Source organism: Haliotis asinina, chromosome 1 (genome assembly GCF_037392515.1).
Source record: "Haliotis asinina isolate JCU_RB_2024 chromosome 1, JCU_Hal_asi_v2, whole genome shotgun sequence".
NCBI classification, from domain to species: Eukaryota; Metazoa; Mollusca; class Gastropoda; order Lepetellida; family Haliotidae; genus Haliotis; species Haliotis asinina.
The window spans coordinates 98,605,183-98,632,892 of NC_090280.1; the positions used below are offsets into that span (position 1 = coordinate 98,605,183).

Sequence of the window (27,710 nt, forward strand, 5' to 3'; positions counted from 1 at the left end):
GTGGGTCTGACAAACAGATGGAGGAGGCTCGGCACCTGCTGCAGGAGCTGAGGGACAACAAACTACCAATGTGTATTCCAGACAAGTGTCACATGACCTACTCAATACAATGGTCGGATAAAGGTGAACTGGGTTGATGTTTGTCTTTGAACACTGACGTCATAAAGACGCCATCTTCACTTGGACATCGTATGTTTCTACGAAAAAATGGAATAATTAACAAATCGACGGAAACATAAAATTACTGAGTCATTTAGTGATTTTTGATAAAATGATTGTAACACATTTGATCACATCTATCAAGCATTTTTTAAAAGAAATATCTGACATTTTCGACAGTCTGCATTTACTATAGTGCGTTCCGAAGGATAAGATATGTTAGCGTTTGACTTTTAAGGGTGTTCACTGTTGGTACCAATGACACTGAGTTCATCGTTTACATGTTCCAAAACATCAACGATGCTATAACTGAAAATGAAACCTGTAAGCAGAAACCTGTATACAAATCGATAAAGACTCGAACTGCCATTCGAACTGCCAGTGTATCGTTGTCTCGAACGCCGATACCCCTGTTCGCTCTTAACCTATTGCCAATGGTGACACACCTTACCACTCTCAGCCGATACCCCTGTTCGCTCTTAACCTATTGCCAATGGTGACACACCTTACCACTCTCAGCCGATTCCCCTTCCCGTACTTATGGACTTGACCTCTGTCACACCCTGGTACTTTCTACCAGGTGTGGACCCCGTCACGGTAAAGGAACACAAGAACTACATTGACCATCTGTGTGAAGACTTCGAAAAGACGCTGTCGGGGATGATCACCCACGGCATCAAGACCAGGGCGTCTTCCGACACCGACACAGAACTGTTTCGGGAGGTGGTTCAACACGTGTCCTTCTGTCAACAGAAGTGCAGCACCTTCCACGGGAGAGAGAACATTCTGAAGGTAGGTTACATGACGGTAGACGCCGTTCTTTTCTGAGGGTTTCTGACATGATGGTAGAAGTCTTTCTGAAGAAGCTACGTGATCCTGAAGACAGGCGATATGACAGGTGACACCTTTCTGAACGCTCGGTTATGTGGTGGTAGACGATATTAAGAAAATCTTTCTGAAAGAAGGCTCTTTTGAGAAGGGAGTTTGCGGAATGCAAGGCGCAGGTGTTGGGAATGTTAAGGGACTGAATGATGAAACCATGAAACCACATCGAAAAGTACGCTGACCCTATTTCATTCTGTTACACGTTATGTTCCAGATGATACACAAGTATGTGACGGGCGATTCTGACAGCCCACTAACGGTATATGGTGTGTCTGGAAGCGGGAAGACATCGGTGGTTGCCATGGCAGCAAAACAGGCGTCAGAGACACAAGATGATGGGGTCCTGGTTATAAGGTAATGGTTTGAAACATAGTAGCTGAGTGCGCCATAATTCCGTATTTTCCTTTGGGTCTGTTAGAAACTGCAGGCTATAATTTCAGCATACCGAAACATGAATCTCATTAACGTATTCAGACAATGACCTACTTTTTAGCCGATCTAAAGTTTCTCGTGTGAAAGTGAAAATAGACATCGTACACAACTCTGGTTGCACTGAATTCAAAGTCCTTGTTTCACAAAAATGGTATTAACAAATGAATTTAATTTTAAACTTTAATAACACAATGTTTCTATATTTCATGTCGAGGTTTAGGCAGCATAACCTAACTAAGAAATCACAGACTGTAATTGTTTGATGAGGACGTAAAATTATTCACAATGCATCTGGCTCACCTGTTATGTGTTTTTGCGTTTATTCAGTGTAGTTCTGTAACGCATAATGAGGTTAATATAATATCATTTCCGTACCAGACCGCCAAACATGTCTAACGACAAAGCCCCGTTTTGAGATTTCCACGGTTTCCAGGTTTCCGTTTGTCAGAGGTCGCTGTACGACAGACCACGCTGTACGACATGTTTGCATGGATTAGAAGGAGCGTAGTGGTGCAAGATACAAGTGTTTAGTAGTGGTGCAAGATACAAGTGTTTAGTAGTGGTGCAAGATACAAGTGTTTAGTAGTGGTGCAAGATACATGTGTTTAGCAGTGGTGCAAGATACAAGTGTTTAGTAGTGGTACAAGATACAAGTGTTTTGTAGTGGTGCAAGATACAAGTGTTTAGTAGTGGTGCAAGATACAAGTGTTTAGCAGTGATGCAAGATACAAGTGTTTAGTAGTGGTGCAAGATACAAGTGTTTTGTAGTGGTGCAAGATACAAGTGTTTAGTAGTGGTACAAGATACAGGTGTTTAGTAGTGGTGCAAGATACAAGTGTTTAGCAGTGGTGCAAGACACAAGCGTTAAGTAGTGGTGCAAGATACAAGTGTTTAGTAGTGGTGCAAGACACAAGCGTTTAGTAGTGGTGCACGATACAAGTGTTTTGTTGTGGTGCAAGATACAAGTGTTTAGTAGTGGTGCAAGATACAAGTGTTTAGCAGTGATGCAAGATACAAGTGTTTAGTAGTGGTGCAAGATACAAGTGTTTTGTAGTGGTGCAAGATACAAGTGTTTAGTAGTGGTACAAGATACAGGTGTTTAGTAGTGGTGCAAGATACAAGTGTTTAGCAGTGGTGCAAGACACAAGCGTTTAGTAGTGGTGCAAGATACAAGTGTTTAGTAGTGGTGCAAGACACAAGCGTTTAGTAGTGGTGCACGATACAAGTGTTTTGTTGTGGTGCAAGATACAAGTGTTTAGTAGTGGTGCACGATACAAGTGTTTAGTAGTGGTGCAAGATACAAGTGTTTAGTAGTGGTGCACGATACAAGTGTTTAGTAGTGGTGCACGATACAAGTGTTTAGTAGTGGTGCACGATACAAGTGTTTAGTAGTGGTGCAAGATATAAGTGTTTAGTAGTGGTGCACGATACAAGCGTTTAGTAGTGGTGCAAGATGCAAGTTAAATGGATTAGTCTAAAATTTCTGGACTGGTTATCACACTAACAGGAAATGCGACTGTTCTGTAACCAGTGTTTTGACTTCGATCCCCAACGCGTTCGTAATGTTACGACCTGTCGTATCTCTGTGGGTTATCATAGGCTTATTCAAGTCGTAGCGCTACGAAAGCTTCGTTGTATCGGGACCCACGTCACAACAATGGGCCCCGTTTCACTAAGTGGTGCTCATAACTCGGATACTTAACGGAACAGGGCCAAGATTTTTTCGAAGTTCTCCTAGTCTTAAGTGCCATATGTTAACTTTAACTTACGACTGTCTTGGATCCTGAGTCAACACCAGAGATTTGTTTGGTGACAAAAAGTGAGAGTCATCATGAATATAACATCCGCCCACGAAAGGAAGCGCCATTATAACAGAACAAGAAGTTTTGACAATCCTCAGAAATAGAGTCCATTTGGTGTAGGGGGCAAAATAGCTGTGTCCATATAAATGGACCGTGGAAAATCGGTGACCGGGTACTCGCTAAAACGACAAGCAGCACCATTCACTTGCTCCCACGCCAATACACTGAGAATAAATGTAACTGCAGTTAAAACGTTTAGACCTTGAAAAGCCGTCACATGACACACAGCTGCTGCATTCGTAACTACTCGTGTCATTCCGGCAAGCCTGATGGCTTCTTGTAGATCACGGAAAGAGACGAGTAGTTACGAATGACAGCTGCTGGTGGGTATTGTCTACCAAAATAGATGCAGTTTGTGCTATTTGCATAAAATTCCATTTATTCATCAACAGTTTACATTAACACCAATATCTGAGTGTATGTGGTTAGATTTCCTTTTCTTGATCCAGTCGTCATTGAATCAATAATCACACAGAATTTTACCGTATACCTTTTATTAACTGCTGTATGAATGAACTAACAAATTTAACAAGATATTGTATTTTTCCGCTCGCTTTCTATTCTATTTCATTTCAGGTTCATTGGCACCACGCCAGAGAGTACCTCCGTGTGCAGCCTTCTGAAGAGTGTCACGTCCCAAGTGTGGACTGTATATGGGCATGAGGTGCACGACCTGCCGTCAGTAAGTGTTACATAAATAAACACCTCATCGCGAGTTACCTCGTTAACAAAACAATATACTGACGTACAAAAGAAAGCATACACTTGATTACTTGTTGTTTGGCGGATATGTAGAATGTTTTGAAGTATGTTTTGATCGGAACTTGGAAATTACAGTCTTTGTGATCATGTTGCCGAAACGTTCACATTCATACAGGATTAAGCGTGTGCTTTCTTTTCTGGGCCACTTCAGTTGTTCTTTTTATACAAAATAAAGCAAGTAAGTCCTGCTGTGGTTTTAGCAATATTCCAGCAACACGACGACAAGGACCATCAGATATGTGCTTCCTGTATTGTATTCATGTGGGGAATCGAACTGCTTCTAACTGCAACTGTTGGGCTACCCTTCTGCCCCTGACCATTATGTGCATAATTATTTTTCTTGAATGAATACAGCGTAGAGACTTAAATATAGCTTCCATGTATCTCGTTGTGAGCAGTCTGGGTTTCAGTATGAAGACATTCTGACCAGCAAGCTCAGTTATTGGTTATATCGTCGTTAAACATACTCACTCACTCACTGTAGGACCTGAAGGAGCTGAGCGGGGTGTTCTACCAAGCTCTGCAGCTGGCACATGAGAGTAAACCCCTGTTGGTGCTCTTGGACTCCCTTGACCAACTAGACAACTCGGACAGTGGGAGGCAACTGACCTGGCTGCCCACGCATCTGCCGCCGCACGTGAAGCTGGTCGTGTCCACACTGCCGGAAAGTCAGCACGAATGTCTGCAGAGGATTCAGGTAGGCATGCGTTCACTGTACGCATCGTCTTATTCACCACAGTGAAATGATTTTTAATTTTGTGACGCGCATTTCACGGTTGATTTGTGATTTATGAGTTATGGCACATGTTTCTATAAACAAAAGTGTTTTCAAACAACGCTAAGGTCAACTCTCTACTCGCCGGGAAATGACGATGGAGGCTATATGGGGTTCAAGCCTTTTATTCTAGTTCTGGTGATCCAACGTAAGTCGCTAGTATTCAATGCCCTGGAACATTTAGGGAATTCTTACATTTCAACATATCACATTTAAGTTCAAGATCAACTTAGAACAGTCATTACAGATTCATGCAGATCATGCAGATTTAGGTTACAATGTACTTCATTTCATTTCTTGAGATACAAATGCCTTAAGATACAAATGCCCATTTAAAATATTACATGATATATAGTCTCGCAATACATACAAAGTATAAAAGAAAAGTAACACAGCCTAGTATCATGTACCGAAATTGATACACAAGCATGCACTCACGTCTATATGGTACACGGCCTAGCGAGCACATGGCGACGCCCTTGCCTTCCATGACCATATGGCATACACGCTACTGTCTGCAGTACACAAACAGCACAACAATTCATTCAGTCACAAATCACCCTTGGGACCAGTAATGTGCAGAAAACTATGCAATAAACATTTAACATGCATTTAAACAGTAACTAAGTTTATAACGCCAATGCTAAAGCTTATTCAAAATCAAATGTTATTAACAATAAAAAGTTATAATACAGTTACAGCTAAAGATGCAATAATATTCCACTATAAATTTGATTATAATACCTGCTCTACTGACCCATTTTCTGTATATATATATTTTTATTTACATTTTATAACATATATTAAAATGACCTCAACCACAACATAATGACATTCCTAAAAATACAATTGAGACAGTAATGACTTAGTAATTAATTTCATGATGTGTCAGGGGTTCAAACCCAGATATTACATCACTGCCACACACACGACAGGTTCTTTGAATAATAGGCATTATTGATGTCTGCGCCTTCGTGAAATTCTATACGTCGTCCTGGAAGAGCACATTCTTGGATGCATTGTCGCTGTGGAGATTCTTTTGATCTGGCGTATGCTATGTTCACAATATCACGATTCTTGCCACAATTGAAATCGTGGTCTTAATCTTGCAGTAACCGTGGTGATCCTATCATATCTTATCAGATCTTCAGGTCAGCCGAGACAACCGTGTTGATCGCAGTCGTCGCGTCAGATCGTATTGAATCGTGACAAAGCGCAACATATCTAATCCAGGTTCCAATTCGTTATGATCGGTAATGTTCACTCTGTAGGAGTTCAAGAAACAGTGAAGTGCATGGTCTCTCTGGCTGTGTACGTACCCGTCGTTGTCCAATCGTGGCTCAAATCGTGATCACCTCGATCGTGATCGTGAGAAACATCGCAACCACAATCGCAGTGGTTCGTGATGAACCTGTCGGAACGTACATGAACGTACCACATCGTCCCAAATCGGGGACACCGACCGCGATAATCGTGTCAATCGCGTGGAGTCGATAGGAAGTCCTATCACAACGTATGTGATCGTACTTGAACGGGAGATCAGATCGTGACAGTATCGCATCCAAGCGCAACAAATTGTATCGGAACGTACCGACTCGCATCACCTCACATTCAAACTTGAAATTTCAGAGAAGTTCCACGAGAATCAACGAATGGTCTGCCGTGGCATTCTTAACGACACGACAGTGTGAACCTAGCGTAGAGTAAAGCGACGAAACACTTTGTGTTCTCCCCGAAAAATCCTGTAATAGAAAATGTGTCCATATATGCGTTTGATGACAGAAATAAAAATCGAAGTGTATGAAAACGTCGGGTAGTCATGCGTTTTACTCACATTTTGTAAAACTGGACGCCTGCAGAGGCCCGAAGGTTCCTCTTCTTTCACCTTAATTGACTACTGTGTTCACTCACTACAGGGAATGGTGACATCTAGAGGTCACTTCGTACAAGTGCCCAAGCTACCTGATGGGGAAGCGACAGGTATCCTGGACAAGTGGCTGGAGACAGCCGGGAGGAAACTGACCAAAGGCCAGAGGGGGGTCATCAACGCAGCGTTCCAGCAGTGCCCATTGCCTCTCTTCCTGAAACTTGCGTTTGACGTGGCGCGGAGATGGCGGTCTTTCACTCCCGTGGACGAGACGGTGCTAGAGACAACAGTGAGAGGGTGTATCAAGACCCTCTTCCTAAAGCTGGAGAGAGCTCACGGAAGAATGTTCGTGTCAAGAGCCCTGGGGTACCTGACTATTAGTAAGTGACCGTCATCACAGACTAGCACTGTTTGTTTTTGTTTGTTAATGTTTATACGTCGCACTCAGAAATATTCCAGCTATATCGGGGCGGTGGTCTGTAAATAATTTACCGACTAATCTACTAGACAACCCAGTGGTCGACATCATGAGCGTCGGCCTATGCAAATGGGGTACGGTGTGTCAAGCACGTCAGTCATTGGTCAGCATAGTGGTTAAAGTGTTCTCTCATCACGCTTGAAACCTTGTTTAATTTCTGATGTCCTCAACAGTGATATTGCATGAAACTAGCTACACTCACTCACTGATGATGCATTTGGTTTCGTTGGGTCTTTTTGTTTTGTTTTGTTTTGTTTTGTTTTGTAAAGTCATTTCTCCCAGTATTTTCTGGGAAAAAAATCACCAACCCGTTGCACTCTACTCCGTCCTAAGGTAGACGTGGTTTGACCGAGACAGAGCTGGAGGACATCCTCTCTTGTGACGACGACGTCCTGAACGACGTTTACATGTACTGGACGCCTCCCATACGACGACTACCACCACTATTGCTAGTCAGGTTGAAGACAGAATTCAACCAGTATCTAGGTGAGTGTGTTTGTCATGTTCATCAATAAATCTGACATCTTTGTTTCAATATCCACAAGCTGCTTCAGTGGTCGTGTGTGACTGGCGGTCTATCTGTCTCAGCAGAAGAATGACATTAACCTTTCTTACCACCATAGTTTCACCACCGCTAGGTGATGCATAAATCAATAAATTATCCTCTGCAAAAAAAAGTTTGGAATATACAAATATCACAACTCCAGTCAATCGTAGATTTTCAGAAGGTGGTGGGCTCTGCTGAGCTGGATCAACATCCAGACATTCTTGGAAAGGAAGATGTAAACTTTCCAACTAAGATGCTTTCGGTCCCCATGCCCATTATCCTTAAGCGCTTGTTTATCTCAAAATGGCAAAACGGCGTTTCGTTAACTAAATCGTGAGTCAAGCGTCTGGATCTGTTTAAGCATCATTACTACGGGTCTTCAACAAGCGTCATATAATGGACCATCTAGGAACATGTCTATTTTGTTGTACAGTGGACAAAGGAGCCGATGGGGTAAGGGTATTCTTCTGGTACCACCGACAGTTTATCGAAGCTGCCTACGAACGCTACTGCAGCGACGACAGTGACCAACGGAAGATGCACGCGGCTCTTGGCGACTTCTTCTCCGGCGTTTGGGCTCATGGTAAGTGTAAGCGAGTGGGTATCCTGGAGAGTGTAATGCCGCTTTCAGTAATACTCTTGCAATGTCACGGCTAGAGAACACAAGAAGTGGTATTCAAACACTGTACATTCTCACTTTGGAAATCCAACCTTTCTCCTGACGAGAAAACGCATTCGACCCACCACTGAAACATTGACGGCATTGACAAAGGTATTTGTTTGCATCGTCTTGATAATCTGTAGCAGCGGACACGTAATGTGGTAGCCAAAGGTTGGTTGGTCACGGCATAGATCCCTTGCATTGATAGTTTATCTGCTCGATAGTTTACAACCCGATCCATGAAGACCCAGATTAGAATTCACCTTCAGCAACCTATGCTTGTCTTGAGAGGCGACTATCTAGATCAACCGATCAAACTCGATGACTTGGTTGACACATGTCATTGTATCCACAGGGGCTTGCATTGCTGAAAATAATACGTCCTGGGTCCAACAAGCGTAATCTGACATCCATATACATATAAAGAAGGAAAGGGATGTAACGCGCCTAAAGTTGTCAAACACCCCACACTCGATTGTGGGCGAATTCTGGGTGGGTAATTGTGGAATATGCAGCCGCGATTCTTACTGAAATAAGCCAGATAAACTCCCTTTCGAATAAATCCAAAATTATCAAAATCGGTGCACTATGTAAAGAGTAACTTTGCTTGGAACTCGGGAAATGACAACTTTTTCATTTGTACGCCAAAAACCTGTCTACGAAAATCTTCGCATCTCGGAGAAGAAATACTACCTATTTCACTTAAAAACACCCGATCGACGAAAAGACATAACCTCTTCGTAATCGCTAGATATTCCGTTTTCTTTCTACACCCTCTCAGATGAAATAGGTTAGTCATTTTACCTGCAATACACTATTTTACTGGGAAATTAGCAGTATCGAGTAATCGAGTCCACCATGTTTGTCCTTCATCCTCAATAGGCTAGCACAAAAGACGGGCTGCTCTCTGATTGGTCAAAAATAAAATACCAGTATTATCTTTATTTCGTTGGTGCAAACCTATTATGGGCGAAGGACTGTGTATTGTCAAAATATTATCCCAATTGAATAGTACAACAGTGTCAAAGATACATATAGATTTTAATGGAGGGATCATGAGACCATATCAAGTCGGAAGAATTTCAGTTGAAAAGTCAACCACAATGACGTCACGAGTCCACTAGCGGGTAATGGGTCAAATGACCATGTCACAAGCTCAATAACGGGTATCTCCACCATCGACATTGAGAACAGCCGTGCATCCAAGACGTATCGAGCGTTTCAAACGTCCAAGGAAGGCTTGTGGGATGCCACGCTAGATTCTCTCAAGTTCTGTTGCAAGGTCAAGGACATTATCTGGCGGGTGAAGAAGATGGTGTAGAAGTTGTTCCATCTCGTCCCTAACATGCGTTATCGGGGAGACATCTGGTAAATGTGCAGGCCAAGGCAGTGAGTCAACGTTGTGGTGTTGCAAAAAATCCATAGCAAACCTTGCCGTGTCAGGGCTGTTGGAATGTTAACCCAGGGCCATGGCGTTGCAGAAAAGGAATTGCCACAGGTCAAAGCATCTGATCCCTGTAGACAGCACCAGTTAAGTTGCCCAGAACAATCACCAAAGGAGTTCTTTGGCGTGCTGTTATTCCACCCCAAATCATCAATGAACCACCATCAAAGCGATTCCTTCTCAAGGCCTGTGCTTAACATTCTCCCACGCGCCTTACAGGTACATTGTCGTCCATCATTATGGAAATGTTAACCTGGACTCCTCTGTAAAAACAACCTTTCTCCACCAAAACAAGGGTCTGCGGACATGATTTCGGCAACACATTCGACGAGCTTGTCAATGACGTTGTGTCAGGACAGGTCATATGGCGGGACGTCGTGGTCTGATCCCGTGATGACCTAAACGTTGTCGAACCGTGTTGGAGTGAATACGGCGAAGTCCTGTGATGGTCCGCCCAGTCATCACTGCAGTCTGAAACCTGTAGTCACCCTTATCCGTCTGTCATGTATTGGCGTGGTTACACATGGGCGTCCTGAATGTAGCTGATTGATGACGTCATTTGTGTTCTGGTAGAAATGGTGTTCCGGTGGCATTGGAAATGTGCCGCCAGTTGTCGTTGAGACATTCCACCACGGACCATCCCAATGACCTGATGACGTTGTTCAGACGTTAGCCTTGGCATGCTATGCGTCTCAATAGCAGTTTAAAGGTCACATGCAACCAAAAAATCAAACATGATTAAAAGATATTTATCACTTGTTCATGACATATAATATACACTGCTGCTTTTAAAAAAACAAATAAACAAAATTATAAGCGTACGATCGCGATTCAAAAGTGCAATATTTTGTACTTGAGCTTACTTCCTCGAAGCCTGCGGGAGACCGAACCCAGTCATACCGGGTGGATATGCACTCAAGTGTAACGACGGTTTCCGATTGGCTGTTTCATTGCTGATATGCTGAGGGTTCATTGTGTGTACAGAAAGATGATCTGTTTGATGGGCATTTTAGAAGTATGGCGAGTCCCAAGACAGTAAGATTCTGTATGGATAACAACTTCTTTTTGTGTACTTGATGCGTCGTTTCAGTGTGGATTCATATACTGTTGTCAAACAAAATCATATACACTAAAAGAAGTCGTTGTCCATGAAGAATGTACAGAGTGATGTTGGGTTTGGAAAATACATGTTCTCTGAATTTGCGCTCGATCCAATTAAAAATCATGTCAGTAGAGATGGTCAATTACTGCGTGCCTGGAATCTGTCATTCGTCCAAGTACAAAGCAGGACTTGAAACTGACAAGAGTTTGCACCAGTTTCCGTCAGATCCAGTCATCCGAAAAAAATGAATGTAGTATGTTTGCAACCCACAGACATAAAAACCTGTCATGTGTATCACACGTGCCTAATTACATAATGTGGCAGACACGGGACTCGGGTGCACGCGTCATAAATCAACTTATTTTCTTTATGTCGTATAGTCTGATAGGTGTTAAGTTCAAATTGCACGTGGTCAATGATTGAAGCTGTGTATTGCATGTTGTCTTTAGCAGACAGGCAGGCAGACATATAGGTGTGAATAAATCAGACACTGAGCTTTCTCTGTGACAGAGACTGCTTACCACAATCAACAAGTTTTTTTACGTAACGAGTAGATTATTTACTTGTTTGTGTACACAACCAAGATTAGACTACTGCTCACAACCTCAGACGCTAGGCATGCGTACTGTTTCGAGCTCCGCGAATCTATTCACTGCGCATGCGTCACTGGCGCAGCGCAGCACAGCTGTTGAAACCAGTTTCCCCCCCAGCGCTGGGGGGAATTTAGTGAAACGTTTGAACTCCGATTTCGCGGGCTTTTTTTTCATCGCGTTTTTTTCAACTTTATAGGTTGAATTGGCATTTTTTATGATTTGTTTCGGTAAATGCATACCCAAAGGTACCAGAATCTGCAAAGTTGTGTTTTACGTTGCATGTGACCTTTAATTTTTTGAACGATCGCAAGGGCTTTCCGAAGTGACAGTACTGTGTGGCATTCATTTGCTCTGTTTCTCTTTCGCGGAATGCACGTGCAAAGACGTTTTGCACGTCTCAAGGACGAAACCTTGAACGTGGCACGTGTATGCAGGTTGGATACATGTCACTAATCCCTGAGTTTAAATCCTTATGTGCACGTGTCTACACAGGTTTGATAAATTTAGAGTTAAATCTTTTGTATGCACAGTTTCTTTATGTGCCTTGTCTGTATAATCATCCGTGCAGGCGTACAGAAGCCGTACACAGACAAGCAAGGAACTGAACGAAAGGCTGATCGTCACGTGACAGCGCAACAGCTCAGATTCGGTGACTCTTACAACCTGCGTCTCTTGAACAACCTACCCTTTCACCGACTCCGTGCTGGACAGCTAGCGCTGCTTAAAGAAGAGTGTCTCTGTAACTTCAACTTCCTGCAGGCCAAACTAGTGGCAACAGGACTCAGGTGAGAGACACATACCATCGAGACCCAGAAGAGGGCTAGCTACTCGTGACTTCACTATCCTACATCCAAACCAAACCAAATTGAAACATGTTTCTTATGTGTTCAGCCTTGACGAAAAATAATAAACGAATATGTAATGCGGATTAACTGAAACTGGCTGCATATGATTTATGTCTTTTAGGAAGTTTTCAGGCGACATCTGAGGCCAATTTTCGGGGTTATCCATGCTGATATTACCAAAATACTTCGTAAGAGTCGTGCAAACAACCTCTTGAATATTTTTGGCCCGTGACACAGTGAATTGAATTTATCTAACAATATGTAGTGGCGCTTACAATTATATAAAAACAGAACGAAAGAATCACTAAGTGTCTGTGAGCTTTCGTTTCAACGTTTGAAATATTTTCTCCTCCCAAGACAAGTTCTCGAGGACTTCCAGGACGCCAGGAACATGTTCAGTGAGGACAGCGCCATTTCAACGATAGGTGACGCACTTCAGCTCTCTCAGGGGGCGCTCATCAAGTACCCGTATGAACTTCCATCACAGCTGCGTGGCAGAATCAAAGACGAGACGGTAAGTTGCTAACTGTCAGGATGAAATTCTTATGACTAATGTTCAAGGACAGAATTTCTTAGTCAAAACCCAAACGTTTGTTCTCGTATTGTCTTCGCAGGAATTACGTCCCTTCCTACAACAGTGTGACGACTCTCTAGCTGGATACCTGGTAGCGAACCAGCTAATCCTGACCCGACCGGGAGGTCAGCTCGTGCACTGCCTTGCCGGTCATAAAGAAGATATAACAGGCCTTGCTATCACGTGTGACGGGGAATATGCTCTCACATGTAAGTCGATTCTCGATTCTCACTCACTCACCCCACTAACCTACGATCAAACCGGCGGTACCCTGTAGATCAGTGTCCACTACTAGGGCTGTGACGATGCATTCAACTGTCGATAGATTGCAATGGTCGAGTCTCCGGTGATAGTAATCGATTGTAGAAACAAAAAACATTGCTGCATTGATGGTATGTGTGACTATTGATAGTTTAGTAACTGACTTCCGTTGATAAATGCGCAATGCAAAATACGTGATGTTTGAGCGCAGATTTGCAGCTTCACTGAGTTCATGTCTTAACTGTTTGACCGAACTGGGTTTCAATTTGTTGGTTATTACAAGAGACTGAAACTACTTAACTTACATGTATTTCAAATAACTATACATTCAATTGAGAAATTACTTCAGATGGGACAATTCAAGGAGAAAAAATAGTAGTGCAATAGTTAGTCGCAAAATGACTATCGCAATAGTGTTTTGCAAAAGACTATCGCTACCGCAATAGTTGTTTCACCCCTCAGTAGTCACCCCTACTCAGCGACAAGCCAATCAGAAAGCGTGTGTGACTAGGAATACGTTGGTAACATCACACCACTTAATCATCTGTTTGAAGCTTCTCACGTTTTTAAAACCAGGTTCAAGAGACAAGACATTGAAGGTCTGGGATGTGTATGGAGGTAAACTGTATCGTTCCATCGACAACGTGGGTGAGGACCCCGACACCATCAGGCTGTGTTTAAACGACCGTGTGGCTCTTGTTAACCCAGATGGAGCAATACAGGCATATGAAATCAGTACCGGAAACCGGAAGTACGCCATACAAGTTGACTTGAAGCCACAGTTTTGCTGCGCAGGACCAGGGGAGACAACTGTGGCCGTCTTCACCCTCAGCACGGTACAGTTGTACCGCGCCAATGATGGTCAGCTGACACAGGAAGTGCAGTGCCCGTATACACGAGGAGATATCACTATAGGAGATGTGGGACCCAGTGCGGGTAGGCATGAGGCGTACAGCATCCGATGTTATCTCAGGGCCTATTCTCAAACTGGCATGTCAGAAATGGGTCATAAGTAAGGCAATCCATAGTTTGTAATGTGTTTCTGGTATCCAGCCTTAACCAGCAAGAGAGCGATGGGGGGAAAAACAACATCGGACCTGTTTTTCACTGACTGGGTAGCATTGTTTAATGAGATTTTGAATTTCGGACTACAATGTAATAGTTTTATATCAATATACAATGTAGATTTAGTCTTTTAGTTACATTTATCCAATAAATTTAGAAAGATCTACCTGAACATCTTTTTGTATGAATAAACGTCAACGAAAAAAAAATGCTTTAATATTTCGCGTCGGAATGGGTAACACAGAATATAATTACGGACAAATTAAAAACTTTCCTTAAATTTTCATCATTTGCTCTTTCATGTTAACCAGCTTCCTTGCCATTTTTGAATATCATAAAACACAATCACAATCTCTGTTAACAATTAATTCCGATGGCAGGGAGCGGTAACTACCTGGTCACAACGGATACAGAACAACATCACCTGTTTGTATTCAACGTCCAAACTTCGACCTTCACCATCCTGAAGGACGTGTTTTCCGCTCGCGACAACGACAGCGGAGAGTCACGAGAAGAGATGACGACTGTTGATGCTCTTGCCCTCATCGACGACGGCCGCACCATTGTTGTATCCAACATGTTCAGCAACGATCTTCATTTGTTAGACAGCGCCACCTTGGACGAAATACGCGTCCTTAAGGGTAGGTCAAGGTCAAAAGAGTCTGGACCAGACAGTCCTGTGATATATGTCATTACCAAAAGTCCATGGTTGGCGGTTCAACAATAATCGACGTCCTTGACCTTGACAACCCTATCCTTTCAAAAGTGGCCGCGGATATGTTATTAAGAGGAACCAATAGGTTTTTTTAATTGTTTAAAGCCGCACTCAGCGATATTTCAGCCATATAGCAGCGGCATGTATATTGCCGTGTCTGTACCAGATAATCCGGTGATGAACATCAAGAGGATTGACCCACGCAATCGGGAATCCCCAACCACGTCACAACATCCACTGACTCTAAAGTCTGTCACGCATCCTATATACTGATCACCCGTGATATTTCAGGATCACAGCGTGACGTCCTGGAGAAGTTCCACGTGACTCCAGATTGCCGCTACGTCTACTTTGCCAGCTTCAACAACATCGTGGCCTGGGACGTGCCATCAGAGGAGAGACACGCCATCCTCGGACACCACACCTGTAGGTAGTCAACCTTTCGTCTCACAGTTTAACACCGCATACAGCAATATTCAAGCTATGCGTATGCAAATCATGGCCAGACAATTCAATTATCAACAGCATGAACATCATCTGGTATATGAGGACATACGTCGACCAAGTTAGCGAGCCTGACCGCACGATCCCTTTAGTCGCCTCTTACGACAAGCAGGGCTTAAGACCTTGCCCGTATCTTCACTATTTGATTACGTTCATGTTTTGTACATACCGCACCTGGTTTAACAACTTCAGGTGTAGTTTAATCACAGGTATATTTTGAATTCTTGAAATAACAAAAAATGGATGTTCATGTAACAGATTTGAGGTTATATTTACATATCGTTTTAGATCCCACAACTCAATATTAAAGAATAGAAGTTCCAGTGTGTTCATTGAAAGTATTTCTGTATCTGTAGAGCAGGTGGCCTCCCCAGAAAACTTCTTCTTGTTGTTGAACGCTGCACTCTGCAACACTCAAGATATATAACATCGGTCAACCCAGTCAACGAACCTGACAACTAATCCCCTTAGTCTCCTTTTACTACAAACATGGGTTGGTAAAGACTAATTCTTAACTGGGTCTCCATGGGTCTTTCACGAAATGACTAATGCCTTTGTGTGTCCCAGGTTACCACGACGTGGCGACTGTGGACATGGAGCTGGTGGTGACGACAGGGGAGGACCATGTGGTGAAAGTGTGGGATATCAGTCGGGAGGCGACCACCGACGCCCACCATGATGGATTCACTATCAGGTAACGTCTCTCTGCACAACATGTCTGAAACTGACAGCTAAATCACAAGTCTGAACACGTAATCACACCTATTCATGTGTTGCTTGATGGACATTCTAGAAGTTGGTGAGTCAAAAGTGAAGCAAAGGCCTTGTTAATTGCAGAGAGCGGCGTTTCGGTGTAAAATAATTTTTCGCGTGAACCTAAGGTTGTGAACTAGACACGAGATTGAGATTACGAGCATCCAGCCTTCATATCGGGGCATGTTGACCCGCAATGTCACATAACGACATAAATGTTTAGGACAAGCACCAACTCTAGAATCAGACTAGAAACAAATTCTGTAATCCTGTAAAGTGACGGGCAAAACAGTAAATATGATTGAAATATACATCAACCATTAACAAAAGGTTCGTATGCCGAATTCACTAACTGTGAGTGAGTGAGGATAGTCATAGGCCACGTTTATCAATATTAATATTCCTGCAATGTCGTGTGTGTGTGTGTGTGCGTGCGCACGTGTGCGTGCGTGCGTGCGTGTGTGTGTACTCAGACACCAGAAACGGGCTTCACGTATTGTACCTATTTGGGTCTATCGAAACAAGGCCTTTGGCGTGATGTCACAGCAGAGTTATGACAGAATGTGCCTGTTTCCTTTTCAACCTTTTTGACTTCAGCCGCTTCGCCGTCCTTGACAACCCCCGTTACGTCGTTCTAGTCGGGTCATACGACGTCTCCCATCGCTTCCTAAACGTGTACGACCTGGTGACGTGCACGAATGTCCGGCAGATGCAGGTGGTGAGTAGTTAAACGCCCGGTCATTCATGTATAGACAACGACAGTGATTATTAACTTCCGGTACAATCTTATCTCAAATTGGAGTAAGAAGACGACTGAGATGAATGTGATTGGTCAACAAGGTGGAGTGAAAAGACATGTACTGTTACGTTCAATGTTATTCCACTTAGAGGAAGATCTGTATTCACATGTATGTGTAAGCGCGTGCGTGAGTGTGAGTATTGTAAAGGAACGACCAAAGACTAGTCGAAAAAATACTAGTAGGCAAACTACAAAAAAAAATGGATGCTGCCACCAGTCACAAAATGCGACAAAATAATAACAAGCGTTCGGAAACGGAGTTTAGTGAAAATATATCACAAGGACCTAACAGATAGTTTAGTGAAAATATATCACAAGGACCTAACAGACAGTGAATGTCGAAACTGGCAAAATGCAGAAGGACCACACAACAAGTAGATAAAGTTCCAATAGCGAGTTTATTTATAAAGCACCAAACTGAAAATACACGGTCTCGACTGTCATCTGTCAACTGTCATCTGGACCACAGGGGCTTGTATTGTTGAAAATAATACGTCCTGGGTCCAACGAGCGCACACTGATATCCATATTCATATTAAGAAGGAAAGGGATGTAACGCGCACAAGGTTGTCAAACACCCAACTCTCGATTATGGGCGAATTCTGGGTGGGAAATTTTGGAATATACAGCCGCGATTCTTACTGAAATAAAGCCTGATAAATTCCCTTTCGAATAAATCAAAGCCATCAAATTGGTGCACTATGTATCGGGTAGCATTGCTTGGAACTCGGGAAAAGACAACATTTGCATTTGTACGCCCAAAACCTGCTTACGAAAATCATCGCCTCTCGGAGAAGAAATACTACCTGTTCAATTCAAACAAAAGCATATTAACCTTTCCGTAATCGCTAAATATTCCGCTTTCTTTCTACACCCTCTCAAATCAAATAGGTTATTCTTTTACCTGCGATACACGATTTTATTGGGAAATTAAAGCAGACATTGTTAATAATATCCTTGCTGATTAAACGTTATACAATAAAATGAGAACTTAGCTGTGACGTTGCCCTGGACCGTGCCTTGCTTGTGAAACTGAAATTTGCCGCACTGATGCCAAACTTGACAGGTCTATTCATAGGTGACCTAGAGTCACAAGATACACAAACGTGACGTCAGAATATCCAACATGGCGACTGTAAACATGACTGACGTTACTTGCGTTGGAAATTACTGTTATACTTGATACTGTAGCTTGGAAGCAGACTGCACAAAGGTATTTCACCTGAATGAAATGCAGTATAAGGCTGGTATTTGGCTGGAATCACTGTGATGGCCGAGAGCTTGATTATCTCTGTACCAAGGTCAGACTTGAATTTTTGTTACAGTATATATACGCATGAGCATTAATTAAGCACCACCCTATTTCATGCTATAAGGTTGTGTTTAACACAACACACTGGTCATGCATGATATGGAAACCAAACACATGGTTATAATTTCGTTAACTGAAACATCTAAAGTGTCAATCCATCAACTACCAACACTGCTGCTACTTTCAGCTGTAATTTATTGACGGTCATATTGTAGCACTGAAAACGTTATCAATAATCATGTCCAAAACTATGGTCACACAGACAATGCCTCTGGTCCAACGTACATAAAATTCTCAAAAAAAAACGTTCACTGTTCAATCCTAAGCCAGCAGTAACGGTGAAATTAGTATTTGGTGTATCCTCCCCTCGCGTTTCCTCCCCTCGCACGGATGACTGCTGCAACCCTCCTCATGCTGGAAACCAAACGCTGAATGCGCGCCATTGGAATCCTCTGCCATTCGTCATGAAGAACCTGGGGTAATTCCTGTAGATTTTGAACAGGTGGATCCCTTACTTGAACTTGACGCCCCAGATGGTCCCATAAATGCTCAATTTGCTTGAGATCACGGCTTCTCGTAGGCCAAGGTAATCTGTCAACTGCGTTGTTCTGCAAGTATGCTCTGGAACGATGTGGCCTAGCAGTATCGTCCATAAATACTGACCGACTGGCGACGGGTGGTTATCAAAATGCCTGACACCAGCAGCTTCCAGTACTTGCTGTTGATGTCTCTGACCATTGAGTGCCCCTTGAATGGTGATATGATTCAGCTTACAGTCACAGGAGATACACCCCAACACCATTTCAGAGGCACCGCCAAAGGGTTCAGCGGCATGGATCATCCGCTGTTGATAAGCCTCATCACTCCTTCTCCAAACTCGCCAACGGCATTCAGTAACACGAAGAAGAAACCGGCTTTCATCAGACCAATGGATCCTGCGCCATGTCCTCAGATTGTGGTTTTGCCGTTGATTACACCACGCCAAACGTTGAGCTTTGTGTCTGTCAGTGAGTAAGGGACGTCTGATTGGACGACGTGCACGGAGTCCAGCGAGACCTGAGCCTCCTTCGGATTGTGCTGGTTGAGAGACGAACAAGCACTGTCCATTGTTCTCTGATATCTTTGGCAATGGTCATGGGCCTGCGTCTCACTAGGCGAACTAGGGCACGGTCATCACGGGATGGGGCCTTCTCGGCCTTCCTGATCATGGACGATGCTTGACGTAACCAATGGCCGCGTGTTTCCTTACAAGGCGACTTATGACAGTGTGACTGATACTCAATCTGGACCCAGTGCTGCGACAGGACGAACCAGTTTCATGCATACCAGTAATCTGCCATCTGGTATTTTCAGAACGCCTACGCATGTCGGCATGTCCAAAAAAGTTCAATTTCAGCACTGTGCACTTATTGATGCGTTGATAAGAAAGCAATGAGAGTACTTCATTTCACTTTTTTATATCCTCTGTCGCTTGTACCATGACAGAACTTTAGCATCAAAAGCACTTGAGTCAGCACGTGAATTTCATGTTAACTGCATGTGTATTTAGATATAACTGGCTGACTTCTCTGTTTGGATCCCTTTTTTGTTACAATCGACTGTGTCTGTATTGTTTGTGAGAAATTGATAGCTAGTTAACTAAATAGATAGATAGATAATTGGCGCTAGCCTGATGTCCCATAATGCCAAGTGTGTCTGGCAAGGTCACGCCCAAAGATGTCACACACATATACAGGGATTTAGACATTATTACATTATTAGATTATTATTAAACACATTCCGAAAAACCGTCTCTATCTTGTGTATACAAGTAGGGTAGCCCAATGGTGCATGCGTTATCGTGTCACATCTAACAAGGACTTCAGTATTACAGAATTTAAGCATAATATATTAGTATTTACTTTAGTCTGTATGGTGCAAGTTGCCATGTGTTTCATGTACATTGGTGTCATCTTCAGAATGCGGATATTAAAGACTTAGTTGTCATTGACAACCACCGAGTGATGGTGAGAGTCGGCCGAAAGCTGAAAATCGTCGACTTTTCCAAGATGGCTGTCACTGTAACATTTCAAGGGCAACTTCCGCTCGGGTCGTACAGAGACTTCTGTGTGGTGAAGCAAAGGAAGGGTATGTTCCACAGTGAGGGGAATCAGTGGGAGAGTGTAGGTGCAGAGAGGATGGGAACGGACATAGTATGGGTGTTAACAGATGAAGAAAATATATTCCGAGTGTGAACGGGTTTAGAAACATTATAATTGGATGATTGTGAGTGCAAAATGTTGGTATGGTAGGGACACGAAATGGGTGAGTGAATAACAGTTGTAAGAATCACCTCCGAGGGTGTTCATATAATCCAAGTTCGGCTGCCTATAATGGACCATGAACAAGGCCAGGCAAACCAGTGAAGAACCAGGTTAGAATTGATCATTAGCAAGCCTACCTGAAGTTTAGGCTTGCTCGACACGTCATCGTATACAAGTTATGCAGATCGATTATTTACAAACCGCTGTCATATACCTGGAACATTGCTCAGTGCGGTGTTAAAAAACCAAGAACACAAATAGACCAGCCGGACTGTTGGCTGTTCTGTTGTTTCTACTGTGTCTCCCACGGGAGAAGCTTAGACTCTGCAAATTGCATTTGTTTTCGATTACGAAGGTCACCAATGAAACATCCTGTAGTCAAGGTATAGACTTTGAGAATCAGATATCCAATGAAAAGTGTATACAATATATTGATTATAAACGAGGAGTTTTCATGTTGTCCTCAACAAAGCTAGGTAACTGATTGTGGCAGTTTCTACGGAACGGACCAAGTTGTCCTATCCGGGCTGCTTTACAATCCGGACATATGGGGCGGTCCAGTTCTAGTCCAGTCCGTAAAATACAGATTCCACTGTAGTATGATTCCTTTACATGTGAGATACCAACTGTGTAATGTTATAGAAGTTGAATGATAGCTCCTCTCTTCTCATTACTTCTCTACATAAATGCTTTTCTTCCAGAGGTCGTGTCTGTCACCAGGGGGCGCCGCAATATCAAAGTGTATAAGACAGCCACGGGGAAAGTTTGTCACGTGATCAAGTCCGAGGAAGAACAGCGGCTTATATGTGTTCTGGTGCGTGAGACTACCTGTATCTACTGTAAAAGTAGATAAAATATGTACCGTGTATTGTATACAGATATTTATAGGTCTACGCTCAAATACAATCCAAATGCAAAACAGGACAATCCAGTTGCGCCACCGTGTGTGCTTTACAACTTGCATGTACACTGAAAATCTTCATGAATTCTGCCCTCTGCAGTGCTCCATTCTTCCTGCAACTCTTTGGACAGTTGTTCAAGTGTCTGGCATGTTACCACTGACATACACGTGCCAGGTTCAGATCCCGACCTCTGCAAGGCCTTAAAATATACTGTCGTGTGAATCATGACGTTAGGTAACTGTGGCCGTATATGTGTGGAGTTGTCATGTTTAATCATTAGCCATCCCAGCTGATAATTGTTCGAATTTGACGTTGAAGGTTTGGGTCGATGTGTCGATTTGAAGTAAAAAAATCTCCTGGAGCACCAGCTAGTTAGATCTCCGTGTTCATGATATGGCTTCCCATATATTTGCCGTCACCGAATCCGTCGACCAGACGGACGCATTCCGGTTCATGTCGACGTAAGTCCTCTTGGGTGATCATGAGCTCATATGAGGCGAGTGTACCGATCCCAAAAACGAGATATGGTCAGCCATCTGACCCACTCGGCATCCACGACTGAGACGAGTTGAAGTCGCGGTTCTTGGGTGGGTTAGATCGCTGATTTTGTGTGGTAGCGATTTCATACCTGACTCCGGGATGAGACTCAGCCCAACAAAAGGACAAAAATATGTACTTTTCTGATAAGGTGTAGTCCCAAATATTACATGTATTGTAGATATCTTACATCTGACGTCGTTTTTCTAAGTACCTGTTTCCCCTGTTAAGGCGAACAAATCCGGCACAACTCTCGTCGCTGAAACAGAGGAAGGGACCTACCTAGTCTTCGACCTCAACACACAAAGGTTCCGGTACAAGTTCGACCCCGTGACCTTGAACTTCAGTGAGACATACACGGATGGTGCGTGCGTTACAGAGGATGGTCGGTTCTTCATCTTTAACGGAGAGATGATGACAGAAGATGACTTGGCACACAGCAGCATCTACGTCTGGAACATCAGCAAACGTAAGGAATGGGTGACGGGAGCTTGGGATATTATTCTGTTCGGGAAATTGATACAAGAAAGTTTGTATTAATTACACAATTCCAGTAAAATTGCTTGTATATTATTTGTGACTAACACAATGATTAACACTGAAATATACCCTATTTCCGCCTCTGATATTCACGTTTTATATTTCATTATTGCTGTATGCGGTGTTAGAACAAGAAACATTCTCCAACTCACTCACTGACATTAAGTGACCTTTTTAACCAGCCTTTAAAATTTGCTGATGAGGCATAAAACAATATCCATTCATCCATCTCCAGGTGTGATGGAGCATGAACTTACTGATAAAGATACGTATGAGATGTTCGTGGACACCGGCGACATTTACTACGACACCAGCGTGGACAGTTTCGTTTTCCTGCCGCCTACGTCATTACTCGCCAACCTCAACGACGGTCGCATGAGGGTGTATGACACCGTTTCAGGTATATACAAGTATATATTGTAGGTAATCGTGATGCATTTAATGAATCACGTGTTTGTTACTTTTCGCCAAGATACTATTTTTTTTAACTTATTGTCACTTCAGGTAATATGACCATGACCTTGCCAGGCCATGCAAGTGCCCGGATGTGTATACCGGAAGCTGGCCCGTACGTTTTGACACGCGGCACGTGGGTGGAAGACCGGACGTTCAGACTGCTCGACCGGAAGACATTCCAGAGCGTAGCCACTTTCACACCGGACTTTAATGTGAGTTTTTGTATTAGTTTAGTTGCAGGATTCCTGATTCTGGATCCTTGGTTAATTTACAGTATGTGTTTCTGCAAATCTGTAAACACCCAGGTTTTGAGCACCTTTATCATCTACTTCCGTTGCGATCAGATGTGTACGCCATCAGTTTCCACAGTGTTCCTGCTGGGTGATCACATGATCAGCCCTTGGTGCACCCAGCTGATCCAGTAGCAAGACCGTCCGCTCTAAACGTCGAAGTCCCATGTCCCAAACTGAACATCGGGTCCTGTGTAAGAGCCCAGTTTTATCCTCCCTTTACAGGCGTGTTGCAGACATGTTGCTGAAAGCTGTGCAAAATGAACCCGTGAAGAATTGGTTTTCAAAGTTCCATGTTTATCGTATGAGGCGACTAGCGGGATCGGGTGGTCAGACTCGCTCACCACATTGCATCCCAATTTCGTAGATCGATGCTCATGCTGTTGATCACTGTATTGTCTAGTCCAGGCTACGTATTGTAACAGACTGTCGCCATACAGCTGGAATAATAGTGGGTGCGACGTTAAACATCCCATTTCCTCATTATTGACAAATGTGTTCTTGGTCGCAACGGTTCTCCATCCACGGCACTTTATTTGGCCCAAACCCTAATCAGTTCTCTTGTCGTGGCTACGTAGGTAGTTACTCTACCCACAATCTTAGGTTTTCTGCAGGTGTGCTTGCAAGTTGCGGTGCATGTCGCCCAGTCGATTCCCGTAACTCAGTCAGTAACAACCACCATTGATAACCTTACCATATGATATTCCACAGTTGGCTGAGCTTTTCCTCACCAGTGACGGCCATCATTGCGTCGGCTACTTCCCCAACTACCCAGAGCCCGTGGTATGGACGCTGAGGGACTCGAACGCCCAGAGGCGACAAAAGGGATACAAGCCACTCTCTGCCTTCACAAGCATTTATGGAGACAAAGGTAAGGGTATATTCAGCATTGTCTCTTACCATTCGTTCATTCATATTTACAAGTATTTGATCTGTCTTTTGTCGTCCAATGGAGCTACGACAACGATGAGGACACCTTCATCTTTTCGATCATAAGTATCTATAGCAACAAAGGTAAGCTTTAGAGTGTCTGTGCTTATCTGTCATGGGAAATATGGTTCTTCTTTCAGTAGGTGGTCCCAGTGTTCCATAACGAAAAAGGATAGGATACAAGGCGTCCCTTCTTATTCAGCAGTATCTGTGATGGGACATTTTGGTCTTAAATAATGATTATCTCGACTCCTGGGCTAAGACTATCTTACGCCTATGTTGAAGAATGGGAGTTACAATCATTGTAGCGTTAAGATCGCTTCGTGCAAGTCAGTCCTGGTCATTTCTACATGGTCTGTCACCTAGTACGATGACATAATATAACCAGAGAGAGTCCAAGATTCCAACTCTGATCCTAAGGTTTTCACGTCTAAAGAATGCCTCTCTGTGCACACTGCAACACGTTTGACGACCGTGTCTATCTGTTTACTCCGGAATCAGACATATCCGTCCATTCTGGATTCCTTGATTCCGGAGTCACTAAGTTCCCATCGTTTCTCTACGTAATACATTTGTGCAGCATATATTTATTGTTTTTGTCTGTTGTGTAACACTACAGCTGCTGTCTGACGTGTAAACAATCGATTTTTGACTAGACAATCCTGCGATCAACAGCATGAGTATCGATGGGATACAATGACATGTGTTAGCCATGTCAACCTCCCGGATCCGCCTCTTACGACAAGCGTTGGTTGTTGAGTTCCAGTTCTAACACCGGATCGTCACAGGTGGCAGTGTTAATGTATTATTTTGTGGACACAGCACTGATTATGACAATGCTGATGTCGTGTCTGTATCTATGTTTCAGTGCCTGTCGTTGTGGCACACCTGGAAACGGCTCAGGACAGCAGGGACGACCCAGGCGACCCCGACACCGACGTGGACGAAACAGAAGATGACGTGATAGACGAAGACGACGCAGATTTTGATGAAGACTGGTTCTGATGTTGGACATTCTGGACGCCATCTTTGTTCACAGCAATGCTTTAGCACCAAGGTTTAATATTGGTCGAATGTAAACTGACAACTGAAAGAAAAAAATGCTCTCCAAAATTTGATTTCAGCAAAACCGTACAAAACGTTACAATTCCCCGAAACACGGTAAACGCAAATACATATCGAACACATCATCATGCAGTATCCGCGTCTTGCCTTTGTCTACACTCTTTCCTCAGCAGTGCATCACATATTACTGACTCGTGCTGACGATCTTTAACCCATGGTGCTGTAAGTTGGTGCATATAACATAGTTTATGCTGCATAATATAGAGATATGGACACGAATACTGTTTGATATGGTGTACCATCTGTGATATTTAAATGCATGTATGACATGTGATAATGCATAATACTTCTGGACTAGGACATGTTATTTTCATGGCTGCAATATTTAAGTTTTCATGCATTTATTGAAGAACTATTAAAGCAACGTGATAACATGTACTGTGATAATGCGTGTAGCCTAGTTGGAATATGTCTGTTTGAAATACGCATGATACGTGCATGCTTGTAATGTGTGTAGTTGGTATTTGTAAATTTGTGTACAGTTGATATTTGTCGCTTGTAAATGTGTGACATGTTTAGTTGGTATTTGTAAATTTGTGTACAGTTGATATTTGTCGCTTGTAAATGTGTGACATGTTTAGTTGGTATTTGTAAATTTGTGTACAGTTGATATTTGTCGCTTGTAAATGTGTGACATGTTTAGTTGGTATTTGTAAATTTGTGTACAGTTGATATTTGTCGCTTGTAAATGTGTTACATGTTTAGTTGGTATTTGTGAAGTAAATATGTGTGATATATCTTTAATCGGTAGGTATAGTTGATACTTGTCACTTGTGTGAAGATACCTAGTTGACATGCCTTCTTGGGGATATCTGTGATCTATACATTATTTTACTATCTGCTGACAGTATGATACACAATAGTTGATGTTCTTTACATGACAATATATTTGATATATACTTTTATGATATTTGTTTGTTGACAGTATGTTATTTATTACCAGATCATGTGTGTGATACACGCTCTTGGCGGGTCAGTGGGGTAGCCAAGTGATTTAATCGTTTCCTCCTCATGCTGAGGACACGGGTTCAGTTCCCCATATGGTACAATGTGTGCAGCCCATTTCTGGTATCCACCCCCCTCGACTTTGCTGGAATATTGCAAACTCACTCACACACATGCATTTGGCAACATGTATGATACATGTGTTTAGATGGTATTCCTTTCTTGATAATGTGATATTCCTTACTTGATGACATGTTTGGTAATGAGTGTTTTGATATATGTGTATCTGGCATTCGTTAATTGACAATGTGTGTGATATTTTGATGGGCTGGTGTTCGCAGTTTTACAAAAATGTTATTCATACTTGGCAATATCTATGATATACACATAATAGGTATTCCGTACTTGTCCATATGTGTGATATATGCACAGCTGGTATTCCTTACGTAACAGCATGGGTTGATGTAACGAGCCATGCCAGTAGCTGTAGCATGACAATATGTGATAATGTACAATACATGTAACACGACAATATGTGATAATGTACAATACATGTAACACGACAATATGTGATAATGTACAATACATGTAACACGACAATATGTGATAATGTACAATACATGTAACACGACAATATGTGATAATGAACAGTACCTGTAACATGACGACTCTTGAAGGTCCGGGTAGAATAGGCCTTCATCAAACCATGCTTGCCATAAAAGGCGACTTTGCTTGTCGTAAGAGACGACTAACGGGATCGGGTGGTCAGGCATGCTGACTTGGTTGACACATGTCATCGAATCTCAGTTACACAGATCGATGATCATGCTGTCGATCACTGGATTGTCTGGGCCAGACTCGATTATTTACAGAGCGCTGCCATATAGCAGGAATATTGCTGAGTGCGGCGTGAAACAAAACTCACTCACTCACCTGTAACATGACATAACAATATATGTAAACATACAGTACCTGACTTACGTCATGACAGTATGGGATAATGTACAATACCTGTCTTACACCATGACAGTATATAATGATGTACAATACCTGTACCATGCTATGAAAATATATGATAATGTACAATACCTGTACCATGCCATAACAATATATGATAATGTACAATACCTGATAATGTACAACACCTGTACCATGCCATGACAATATATGATAATGTACAATACCTGTAACATGCCATGACAATATATGATAATGTACAATACCTGTACCATGCCATGACAATATATTATAATGTACAATACCTGCACCATGCCATGACAATATATG

The 27,710-nt window shown here is 42.8% G+C and overlaps 1 protein-coding gene across 1 annotated transcript; it reads left to right on the plus strand.

The window, feature by feature from the left end:
- On the plus strand, positions 1 to 26,383 carry LOC137284896 (NACHT and WD repeat domain-containing protein 2-like). Its single transcript, XM_067816930.1, has 23 exons — positions 1 to 123; positions 740 to 951; positions 1,259 to 1,398; positions 3,915 to 4,020; positions 4,585 to 4,797; positions 6,792 to 7,122; positions 7,554 to 7,706; positions 8,201 to 8,350; positions 12,136 to 12,352; positions 12,770 to 12,926; positions 13,027 to 13,195; positions 13,824 to 14,183; positions 14,693 to 14,953; positions 15,319 to 15,453; positions 16,099 to 16,225; positions 16,882 to 17,002; positions 20,354 to 20,522; positions 21,400 to 21,512; positions 22,369 to 22,606; positions 22,913 to 23,077; positions 23,182 to 23,345; positions 24,135 to 24,294; positions 25,222 to 26,383. The coding sequence occupies exons 1-23, from the start codon at positions 18 to 20 to the stop codon at positions 25,356 to 25,358; spliced, it is 4,104 nt and encodes a 1,367-aa protein (XP_067673031.1). The 5' UTR covers positions 1 to 17; the 3' UTR covers positions 25,359 to 26,383.
- Positions 26,384 to 27,710: the final 1,327 nt, after the last annotated feature.